Genomic DNA, 12,666 nt, shown 5'->3' with positions numbered 1-12,666 from the left:
TAGTACAATGTACCTTGAAAAGTACAAAATATGTGATTAGCATTAACATTTGAGTGCAACTGTTGAACTTTTTGTTCTCAATCACTAAATAACACTTTACTTAAATTACAGGTTACTGTAAGATGATGATGATTATTGCTATTGAAGATTGTTAGAACTGTATGTTGTTATACTGTAGTTTGTATAAGGAATCCTGCACTTTAGTCCTGCCTACTGTCTTATCCACCTATCATAACTATACTCTGTCTCTCCATGTACTCTGTTTACAGTCACACCCACCTGCATTCCACCTAATCACTCATCATGCACTGCTAACAGTCTGCTCAGTACTCAAATGTTGCCTGTTTGCCTAATTAGTCTCGAAGCACACACACACACACACACACACACACACACACACACACACACACACACACACACACACACACACACACACACACACACACACACACACACACACACACACACACACACACGCCACCCCCGTAGCAGAGTCACAGAAGAATATAATCAATAATACATACATTCATACCTGTTCAATATACTGCACTAGACAAGTAAAATAGCAAAGGACAACATGGGTACTGTAAAAGGAACCTCTTTCAACTCAACTAATTGGCGGTTTGGTCCAGCTGCTAATTCAGCCAGTTGTTAAGGGTGGCATTTTAAAAAGGGACCTTGATCTGTATAGTTCATTCACCTGTTTTGTTTGGAATAGGCTATTACTGTTTAAGTACTGTTCTACGGTGGATAATGGAATAAAAACAAGGACCTCATCAAACTACAACAGCATCGATTAGGCTGAGCAGAGACAAGAATTTGGTGTGTGTGTGTGTGTATGCACGCGCATGCGTCACTGATTGCTTGCCTGATCGCATCTGTTGCTTATGCTGTCTGTTATATAGTTTTAATGTTACACCACCATGTCTTTATGTTTTAATGTTTAGAGTTTAAACAGAACTTTGTATTTGGTGAGAAATTAGTAAGTTGTGTTCAGAGTGTTGTTGTACTGTACATTCTATCTATTTGCATAGCATAGTAGACTGCTGCTTTGCTGTCTAGGTCTATGGCAGCGGTTCTCAAACTATGGGTCACGACCCAAAGTGGGGTCGCGGGACGATGCCGTTGGCAAGCAAAAAAAATGTAGTACACCCTTGCAGTAGCCTAGTCAGGCAGGGTTGTTATATAAACCTGACCAGCTGTACCTATTTTGTTGATTAACACAGTAAATGGCAGAAGCCACAGAGAACTGTGTGAGTTCATGACAGGCCACTTGAGTCCTCATGCACACACAGCTCCGCCTCCAACACCGGCTGAGGCACACAAACTGATTTTAGCTGTTCATAAACGATTTACGCAGGGTCGCCAAAAAAATCCCTCATATGGGTCGTGGTATCAAAACGTTTGAGAACCCCTGGTCTATGGTATTCCCCGTGTATAAAAGGCATGGTGCTGGGTCACAGCACACATGGTCTGTCTATCGATGATGGTGCTGAAGTAACTTCAGCACTGCCACTCTACATGCATCGATTAGCGAATGGTTCAGGCTGAACCATTCGCTAATCGATGCATATAGAGTGACAGTGCTGTCCTTGGTTTGTCCATGGTATCGTGACTAGCAACCTGTTTTCTTTTTTGTGTCCTTCAGAACAAGCTGGTCTTGCGACTTGCTTAGCTCAACGTATCAGCTATGTAATGAATTTTTTAATGATTTTATCAGAAGTCCCAGGGTCCCTGAGCGTCTATCTATGCCATGTTTACAAGACAAGCCACCATTGTGCAAACAAGCAGGGTTTTTTTTATCCCTTAGTGAAGAGGGACAATTGCTCTGCAATTGGCTAGACTTTTAAGTTATACATTTCAAAAACTATCAAATATGTCAAAAGGATGAAGAGAACCCCAATGAAGCTGAACATTTAAAAGTTTTAAGTTGAAGTTTCTAGGTGAAAGTAATAAGTATGAAGGAGTTCCAACCTTTATGGCAGAATAATGTAAATATATAGAGTGAAGAGAGCATAAATGTGTCCGCTTTAGCGAGCCCACTAAATACACACCCTACTGATTTTGGCCTTTCCTGTAGCGCCAACATTTGCCGAAATTCTAACTTGTGATATGTTTTAAAGGCCCTTTATAATTGTATTATTATTATAATGCATCCACCCATCCATCCATCTTATGGATGGATTCTTATCCAGAATCGGGTCGCGGGGGCAACAGTCCCAGCAGAGAGCTCCAGATTTCCCTTATTATTATTATTATTATTATTATGGTGGTTTATTTTATTTGACTTTAAAGTCTTCACTGTTGTTTACAATAGGCCTATGTGCTGTTGCATTTACAATATACAGTACACCCCCACATTAGCCTTTAGCCTCTTAAATGTTTTTGCCAATGAAGACTGGTTGCTCAAGCATGGTGTGTAAACTCCAATAAGACACCAGTGTAGTGTAGTGATCTTCCTGAGCAACCACACTATCTGACTGCTAGGTAATTCCCACTCATCCTTTGTACTCTATTGATTGAGCAGTGCCATCGACCAGCTATCTCAGCCTTCCAAACATACGCAGTCTTACAGTGGGTTCTGGGTCCTCTCTAAATCCTGGCACAGAACGGATAAACAGTGGGAAGAGAAATAGACAGTTGAACTGCTATCTGCTGGGAGAAATTACCTTATGAGGACAACAAAAATAGAAAGCTGCTTCATGACAGACAGTATCACTAAGAGTATTTTGCGGTGTGCAGTCTGAACACGTCTTTCAGGAGTGCTGCACTATACTGTTGTCACAGCACAGGATTGTTGACGTGATGAGCAATTTCTTTTAAATAAATGTACTTTTTGTGCAGTTTTTGCTTTATTTAGATTTAGAAATGCTAACCGTGACATTGCGATTAAGGGATTGATGCACTATCCGGTCAGCTGTGATGATCTGTTATGACAGTTTAACCCATTAAAACCGGGAAAGCACCTGTGTCATATTCGATTTTAGCTATATTTAGCACATTGGTTGGCTATTAAAAAATAGCAGATATACAAGCTCATAGCGCGTCACTTCGTGCCACGCTATTTTAGAAAAATCATGAAATCTTGTGCAAATCTTTGAATATATATATTTTTGAAAGGAAATGTTTTAACTAAAATCTTTGCTTCTGCAGGAGGTCCCTGGAATTAAATATTTTGAGATGGGGGGTCGCGGCCAAATACATATCATTTTGAGCACCACTGATATAGCAACATAGCGATCGCATTCACTGGATTTTATTGTCTCCGCCAGGCCAAAAGGCATGGCCGAGACTATGTTTTGCACCCTGTCCGTCCGTCCGTCCGTGTGTCCGTCTGTGGACAGCTATTCTCCGGCACCGTTGGCTTGATCGCAGCGAAACTGTGCACACACACTCCCTGGATGCCAATTCAGAACCTCTGCCTGATTTTTCACATGGGCCTGTTATAGCACCACCAGGAGGCCACTTTTTGCAAAACACATTTTTTGACAGTACTCCTACAGATTTTGTCCAAACATCACGCAAATCGGTAGTCATTAAACAAAATGCATCTTTCAGATTTGTCATATTCCATCCTGATTGGCTAAGATTAGCTTCCAAAGTTTGCAGCAGTGCTCCGTTTTGAACAAAATCATGAACACAACGTGCAATTTCCGTGAAATCTTGGACGCACATTCTCACTAGGCCTAGGAAGAAATTCCACTTGAAATTTTTCAAATCAGCCTCATGGTGGCGCTATAACAGGCCGATTCGCGTTTTTACCAATAACGGCACCATCTATGTAAAACTTTGTATGCGCAATCCCTAGAGGCCAAGGAAAAACCTTTGCCCTACATTTTTCACCACCAGGAGGCCGACTTATGTAAAACAAATATTTTGATATTACTCCTTCAGATTTGATCAAAATTTCATGCAAATCGGTACACATGATCTCAAACGGAATGACGAATCCGTGATTTGTCATATTCCATCCTGTTTGCAGGAGTGGCCCGTTTTGAACAAAATGCTGCAAAATATGAACGCAGCGTCCGTTTGAGGTGAAACTTTGCACACACATTCGCACTATGTGCCCTATTATAGCGCCACCAGGAGGCCGATTTTTTATATTTTATAATTTTTATATTACTCCTAAAAATTGTGTCCAAAAATCACGCATATCAGTACATATTATCCCTATAGTCAAGTGATCAAGACGGATCCGTCCTCTTTTCATATTCCATCCTGATTGGTGAATTCCGAACATTGCTGGCCCACGATAACCTACCTGACCTGGCGGAGACCTGTGCTCCGATGAGCACTTTTTCTAGTTTTGAATGTGAACTGTGGAAAGTGGCATAGGAGGCGAGGAGGCATGAATTTGGGATGTAGAAGCTTGAGGCCTATGGGCAGCACTGACCCAGATTCAGAGCTCCATGTGGCCCGTGGGCCCAGTGTCTGGGCCAGCAATCATACCTGTGTCACCCAGCTTCAATCCCCCGTTCAGCCCCCATTCTAGCTCTCACATTGGACTAAAACTCCTTAGAATGTTTGTGTTTTAACTCAGATTTTTTTTTATCTCAGATTGAGTCAGATTATTGTTGTTGTTGATGTTGTGGTTGGGGTCTCTCACTGTAAATTTATACATATGTGAAATTCGTCCTCTGCATTTAGGAGCAGTGGGGAAGTGCCATTAATACAGCTCCCAGGGAGCAGTAAGGGGCTCAGGGACACTTTGACACAGACTGGGTGGTGTGGATGGCAAACCGGCGACCTTCTGATTACCAGGCGACGTCTCTACCTATTCAGCTAGTGCCGCTGAGAGCCACTTCAAATTCTTTATGAAATCAAATCAAATCTACAAATCTACACATCTTTGATAAGCCCTCTCAACGCTTTATGGTGCCCCTCAATCTGGGAACCCATCGCCAAATGAAAAGGAAACACAGCGCCCTCTGCTGTTTTTGACTATCTCACTTTGGGAGGAAGTCGACGTAGCACGCGTGCGCAAGGAAACCGGGGTTTTGGTCTGTCTTCAGCCTTTCACTTCCGGTGGTGCGACTATGTTTTCATTCCCACTAACAATATTTCTACACGGAACACTAACACCACTTCTCCCAGAGAACATGGATCGTTTTGGTTATTAGCCCACTTGTTTCTATGATGAAAGAGCAAGTTAAAATGTGAATATCTTTCCGTGGTTTTGTCTGCTCCGAGGACGCTATTGTTAAATGAGTTTTGGTTTGTTTCTAGTGGGGAAGGATCGGCGGACACGTAAATCCCGCCCACTACATTTGATTGGGTAAAGCGTGGCCTGCTTCCTGATCTGAAGGCACGCCCACTTGTAGGCCAGCGTGTACGCGATATGACGAACCCCCCCGACAGATTCAAACGCAGAGCAGAATCTGTTCTTGAGAGATTAGGTGCCCCTAAAGGACATCATAATTTCTATTATGTCCTTGCCATGTCACAACATGCACTCCATGTCCATAAATCCAAGTATTTCTTATGTCTTCTACATCAGATCAACCCCTATGGATATATATCTTTCACTGTTAATATGGAATAAAAAATATATATATATTGTAGGCCTGTCCCCGAAAAAAAAATCTTTTTTTTATTTTTTATTTTTTTCGACTAGAGTCGACTAAGAGACACTTAGTCGACTCGGACCCCCCGCGACTAACCAGTCGACTAGTCGACTTAGTCGAGGTCAGGCCTAATATATTGTAAATGGCTCAACCAGGCAGTGTGTATACCGTATACTGTAACTACTGTACTTAACTTGTCTCGTGGCCTGTCTCACAAAAATGTTTCTCTCTCTGCTGTGTTATCTCTAGTAAAAAAGCTATTTTGAAATGGATTGTGCATGTCTGCGCCATATTTCCACCACACTGCCTGTTTCAGTTCCTCAATAGGAACCATTCAAGGTGAAGGCTGGTACTGTAGTCTGGGTTCCCATGCCTCATTTCTGTCTCTAAAACTTCAAGCTTATGCAGAAGGAAAATGAAGCCTTTGGTTAGTGCTGTCTCCTCCGCTTGGAATACACAGTACAATCCTCCATGTTAATTTATGCATTAACTCAGAGGGTGTACAAAATGGAACCAAATGGTTCCATTTGTACACTATCTGAGTTCAATTAGCACACAATTAATGTATATGATCTACCTTAAAGGGGTATTTCAGTTTAGAACAATTCTGGGGGTCATTTTTACATCTGCTCTGACTTTTGTGTGCACCCCAGAAAGTAGCTTGATTCAAAGTTTTGATATTTGATATGAATTTTTATCAGACCCTGTCCTATTATAAACCCATTGAACTTCAAACTCCCTTTTAACATTTAATGTTAGACTCATTGTTCACTCGTTCCTGGTTCTGGTGACTGATATTGTCCTTCTAATGCGTGACAGGGATGTAATTTGTATTTTCAATTCCTTTTATTATTATATTTTTTTAGAGCCCCCAATATCAAATATCAGAATCAAGCAACTTAAAAACAGTTTTAAAGTGAAATATCCATTTAAACAAAAATGTTGCCATTTTTATATCGTCAATTGAGTAGTGTAGCATTGTATTAATGGAGGTATCTCCACTCGCATGATGTAATAGTAGCTTGTAGATCTGTTATTTTTGGCAAGCAACGTGGTCACAATACAGAATATAAACTAATACAGCAGGATGAAACCAAGACACCGTAACTTCGATTGGTTTCCTATATCTGTGTCACATGGGTGCCCCCCCCCCCCCCTTTAGGAGACCAGAAGCAAGTCGTGAGTCTCTTATCAATCAAATCAATGTGAGCAGAGATATTGACCGATTATTTTGCCCCAAAGTCACTTACGTAAATATTGGAACCATTCTTCACAAGCCACATACTGTACGTTTCGAACATTCTGACACAACAAAAATCGCATTTTGCAGACAGACAAATCAGGCCCACAGCCGATTATCTTTGTTCGAGACCTGTCTGTGTCAGAAGCACACTCTCACAAGATCTGGCAACATTGCGAGATCTGACGACAAACTGTAGCCACAGAGGGTGACCACGCCAACCAAGGTTGAAAATCAGTGAAGTGCATCCTCGGTAATTGTTAAAGCCATGGAAGGTTAATGTATTGGAATGTCATTTAGCTGTCTCTTCTCTGCATTCTGCAGAGAGGCACGTATGACTTCAATGTCTTGTCTTCTCCAGAGCATTCTGCAGAGACATGTATGACATAACCCGTTAAAACGTGGAAAGCATCTGTCATTTTAGATTTTTGCGTTGGATATTAAAAAAAAAACAGATATACAAGCTTACAGTGCGTCACTTCGTGCCATGCTGCAATCTTATATATCTGCTATTTTTTATTTAGTTTTTTTGGAAGTGTGAGAATTACTGATTTAGAACGCATTTGTAGCATTGGCCTCAGGTCTTAATGGGTTAAATGTCTTGTCTTATCCAGAGCATTCTGCAGAGAGGCAGGTACAGTATGACTTCAGTGTCTTGCTGAAGGACACCTCCACAATGGCTGCAGTGACCATTACACCAAGGGAACACTCTCTCTCGTTCACCTTCTCTCTCCCTTTCTCTCTCTGCCTGTCTGTCTGTCTGTCTGTCTCTCTCCCTCTCTCTGGCTGTTTCTTTCTCTCTGTCCCTTTCAGTCTCTGTCTCTATCTATCTTTTCCACTTCCAGCTCTTCTCTGCTTGGCTAAGACTGTACATTTACCATACTTCTGTCTCTCTCTCTCTCTCTCTCTCTCTCTCTCTCTCTCTCTCTCTCTCTCTCTCTCTCTCTCTCTCTCTCTCTCTCTCTCTCTCTCTCTCTCTCTCTCTCTCTCTCTCTCTCTCTCTCTCTCTCTCTCTCTCTCTCTCTCTCTCTCTCTCTCTCTCTCTCTCTCTCTCTCTCTCTCTCTCTCTCTCTCTCTCTCTCTCTCTCTCTCTCCCCTCTTCCAGCTCTTCTCTGCTTGGCTCTCTCTCTCTGTCACATTCTCTTACTTTCTCTCCATCTCTCCATCTCTCTCTATTTCTCTCTCTCGGCCTCTCTAATTCTTCCACTTTCAGGTATTCTCTGCATGGAATGCATGGTATTTTACATCACTGCTGTTGTTTGTGTGTATATATGAGAGAGAGAGAGAGAGAGGGGGGGGGGGGGGAGAGAGTGAGAGAGAGAGAGAGTATACTGTGTACTATATATACACTGTATAATGTATATATAACTAAATTGTTATAGACAACCTCATTGCAGTTACTTGTCAAATAGGAACGCACAGCCAACCAGTCATTGCAATTCACCACTCATAACCCCGTAGGAGTTATAATCTGAAATATATGGCTTATCCTTGGCGTGGCATTATGCCTCACACATGGTAATCCTCCATCCCATATGCCTTGTTCACCTTAACCTGTTATGACCACATCTGGTGCCCAGGCATCCATTGGACATGGTATCGGACAAACACGCGGCCATTTTTCAGAACATAAAACCTGTCTCATCCAAATCAAACAGGCCCCCGGTGTGCCATGACTCCAACCATACTCACAGCAATAGTTCTCAATCGCTTCCCGCGAAATCCCGCGGCGCACATATGCACAGCAACGAACGAGAGAGAGATAGTGTGAGAGAGAGAGAGACATACACAGAAAGAAAGACAGAGAAAGAGAGAGAGAAATTCAGAGAGAGTAGAGATGAGTAGAGCCTGACCCGCATGACAAGTAGCCATCTTTGTACTCTCCTCCTACTCAGTCAAAATCCTCTCTTTTCCTCCCTCTCCAGTCCATGTGTACACAACGCACACACACACACACACACACACACACACACACACACACACACACACACACACACACACACACACACACACACACACACACACACACACACACACACACACACACACACACACACACACACACACACACACACACACACACACACACACATATGCATGTGGACATTTATTTTTATTTAATCTGTCTGTGACTCATGCATTAACACATTAACACCTGCACTCGCACACACGATAGTAACACATACACACACACACACATGTGCATGCATGCACACACGCACGCACGGACGCACGCGCACGTGCACACGCACACGCACACACACACACGCACATGCACACACACACACACACAAACACACACACACAGAGTAGATCTTCCACCCATTTAGACCGACGCTGCAGTATCAAACATCACAGCCACACCTGGAAAACACCTGTCTGATGATGAACACACACACCTGCTCACTGGTGCTGTGATAACCTCTATGTACACTGTGTAACCCCCCCCCACACACACACACACACACACACGCACACATGCGCACACACACACACACACACACATACACACACACACACACACGCACACACACACATACATACACACCTTCAAACAAGAAACAATGCTAACACTTATTGTGCTGTCTGTGTGGTTGTATGTTATAAAAAAACAACTTGAAAAATCGGGAAAAAATAAACAATGCTAACACATGGTACTTAATGACGCACCACCACAAAGCTATGTCACCTTTCCCTCAATCACACACCCACACACACACACACACACACACACACACACACACACTCTCTCTCTCTCTCTCTCTCTCTCTCCCTCTTTCAATCAATCTCCATCCTTCACTCTCATGCAGCAGCATCATCTACAGACACACACAGACGTGTGTATTTGTGTGCCTGTGCACGCATGCGTGCAAGTGTGTGTGTGTGTGTGTGTGTGTGTGTGTGTGTGTGTGTGTGTGTGTGTGTGTGTGTGTGTGTGTGTGTGTGTGTGTGCGTGTGCGTGTGCGTGTGCGTGTGCGCGTGTGTGTGTGTATGCCAGAGAGAGAGCATTTACCGTTGCTACTTAGCGAGCGTGCCGGCCGCCCGGTGCATCCTCCTGCTCAGCGAGCCTCCCTCGTCCTCCGCCCCCCTCTCCATGTTTTTCTCCTCACTGCGGCTCTGAGTCGCTCCCCGCTGCCCATAGGAGCCGCTACCAACCCCCCCCACTACCCACCCCACCCCTCCCGCCCTCACTGGTACCCGTAGTGGCGCCTTGCAGGCTGCTCTCTCTCTCTCTCTCCTGCTCAATCTATCCTCTCTCTGTCACTCTATCCGCTAAGCTTGGCTCTCGCCAAATCCTGCCAAAAAATGCAGCAGCTCTCTCTCCTTCCCTGTCTCTCGCTCTCTCTCTCTCTCTTGCTGCCAGTGCTGTTGTCTCTCTCGCTGTGTGCAATGTGTGCTTCCCTCGCCTCCGAGCTCAGGCATTGCCAAACATATGATATCACTCCAATGCCTTATATGGGAAGTGGTGGGTTTCCATGGTGACGGCAGACTCCACCTGTCTCCCCCCCCTCTCTCTTCCTCACAATCTCACTCTCGCACTCTCTCGCTCTCGCTCTGTCTCTCAACCCACTTTTTTCACTAGGTGATAGATGGAGAGCTGGGATAAATACACGCACTAAATGGAAAAGCAAAGAGAGGTTGAAGCGGAAAGGAAGGAGGACTCTGGAGATATGCGGGAGAGAGAGAGAGAGAGAGAGAGAGAGAGAGAGAGAGAGAGAGAGAGCATGCACGGAGACGTGATGATAGAAGTACAGTATTCCCACGGAGGTGATTGGGTAGAAGGATGGAGGACTGAGGTAGGGAAGGAGGGCTAGAGTGAGAGAGAGAGAGAGAGAGAGAGAGATAGAGAGAGAGAGAGAGAGAGAGAGAGAGAGAGAGAGAGAGAGAGAGAGAGAGAGAGAGAGAGGGCAGACAAGCGGGCCACTGTGACAGGTATGCAGCCTGGGCAGTTCATGATTGATAGAGAAAAAAAGGGCGGGACTTAAAGAGAGGAGCAGCCGCAGAGAGAGGAGAGGGATTTGGAAGGGCAAAGAGTTCAGCGTTTCACGCCTGGAATGATCGATGCATCACTCTTTAACTCTCCAAAGCGCATCCTCCTCTTCATCTTAATCGTCCGACGACTCACTCTGATAACTCTATCACTCAAACGATTTTTTCTTTTTTCCGATTATTTTTTTAATCTCCACTGTATTTCACAGTACAATGAGGGGACACATTTTTTAAATAGAATGACACCTGAAATCCAAATTTGAAACTCTGCAATTTTCTTTTGGCTCTTCGAAAGGTTCCAGAGAAAAGCCAATATATTTGTTCCTTTGGTCAGAAGCCAAAAATATTGGTGTAGTCATGGACATGTAGACCTGAATTTAAACAGCCGCATTAACACAATCACAAAGTCAGCCTACTATCACCTCAAAAATATATCACATATTAAAGCACTCAACAGGATTTAGAAAAACTTGTCCATGCATTCATCTTCAGTAGACTTGACTACTCTAGCAGTGTCTTTACAGGTCTCCCTTTAAAAAATCGATCAGACGACTGCAGCTGATTCAGAACGCTGTTGCTCGAGTCCTCACTAATACCAAGAAAGTAGAGAATATCACTCCAGTTCTTAAATCCTTACACTGGCTCCCTGTATGTCAAAAAAAATCAATTTCAAAATACTACTGTTGGTCTATTATATGAAGCTTTGAATGGTTTAGCGACAAAATCCATTTCTGATCTTGTGAGATATCATGAACCATCCAGATCTCTCAGGTCATCTGGAGAGGTCTGCTTTCTGTCCATAGAATCTAAACTAGACATGGAGAAGCATTTAGTTTTTATGCACCACATATCTGGAACAAACTCCCAGAAAACTGCAGGTCAGCTGCCACTCTTAGTTCTTCACAGCTAAAAAACCTGTTCTGTTTGCTGCTGTAGTTCTTATATGTACGTTTTGTTTTTTTTACTTATTTTGTTTTTGTTGTATTCAATTCGCATTGAATTGCCTTGTTGTTGTTGATGAAATGTGCTATACAAATAAACTTGCCTTGCCTTGCCTGGTCTATTTAGTTAGATGAAAATGCATGTTGCGCTGTCCAGTAGCAAATGGACTATTTACAGCATATTTACATGCATATAATATGAACAATCTATTAGAACTTTTCTGTGTCGATTCGTTGACATTTAAGAAAAAACTTGATTATTCGGTTATAAGTCGGTTACTGGTTCTAAATATCGGTTTCGATATATGTTTGGTTAATTGCCCGGCCCCGAACTGACGTCACAGATTGGCCTCCAAGTACTCTGACAACGGGTATACTGTAGCACAAGTAATTATTTAATAATGATAATAATTACCTGCCGCCCACCGGTGGCCATGCCCTGGGACACCGACACGCTACAGGGACTGTTGGGATACTTGGTCTTCTGCAGGTCCATGAAGGCATTTCGTTGTCGCTCTATGTCGGCCTTGTGGATGTTGTTGAGGGCCTCCAGGCTCTTGGCGGCCACAGCGTTCTGCCGGCGGTCCAGGGAAGACGACAGGAACCCCCCGTTAGAGTTGTTGTCTGCCAAACGCCGGGGCCCGCGCCCGCCGGCAGCGGCCAACGTGTGGTAATTCCGCGGGAACTCGGCATCAGCAGCAGAGATCATGGGACCCTTTCTCTTCTCCCGACCTGTACCGAGGCAGTGGCACAAGAAAATTGACAGAGAGAGAGAGAGAGAGAAAGAAGGGGTACATTGCACTTGGTTAATATATTATATTAATATAAATATTTGCAGTATTGTGTGCAGAATTAATCGCAAATCATTTCCTTTCTGGAAAACATATAATTCTTGATTCTTTTAACTTAACATTTCTCCAAAATAGGA

The 12,666-nt window shown here is 43.5% G+C and overlaps 1 protein-coding gene across 1 annotated transcript in view; it reads right to left on the bottom strand.

The window, feature by feature from the left end:
- Positions 1-12,447, bottom strand: part of LOC308104752 (SRC kinase signaling inhibitor 1-like) — a gene marked incomplete at both ends in the record, with an annotated part of 56,255 nt that extends 43,808 nt beyond the window's left edge. The window contains one exon of the mRNA XM_080455260.1: positions 12,154-12,447. Within this exon, the coding sequence (XP_080311386.1) occupies positions 12,154-12,447 (294 nt within the window). The remainder of the gene's footprint in view (positions 1-12,153) is intronic.
- Positions 12,448-12,666: the final 219 nt, after the last annotated feature.

The sequence above is a fragment of the Gymnoscopelus braueri genome (assembly GCF_963280865.1).
Source record: "Gymnoscopelus braueri genome assembly, chromosome: 17".
In the NCBI taxonomy this organism is placed as follows: domain Eukaryota; kingdom Metazoa; phylum Chordata; class Actinopteri; order Myctophiformes; family Myctophidae; genus Gymnoscopelus; species Gymnoscopelus braueri.
The sequence above is the reverse complement of the archived record's forward strand: the minus strand, read 5'-3'. Positions and strand labels throughout refer to the sequence as shown.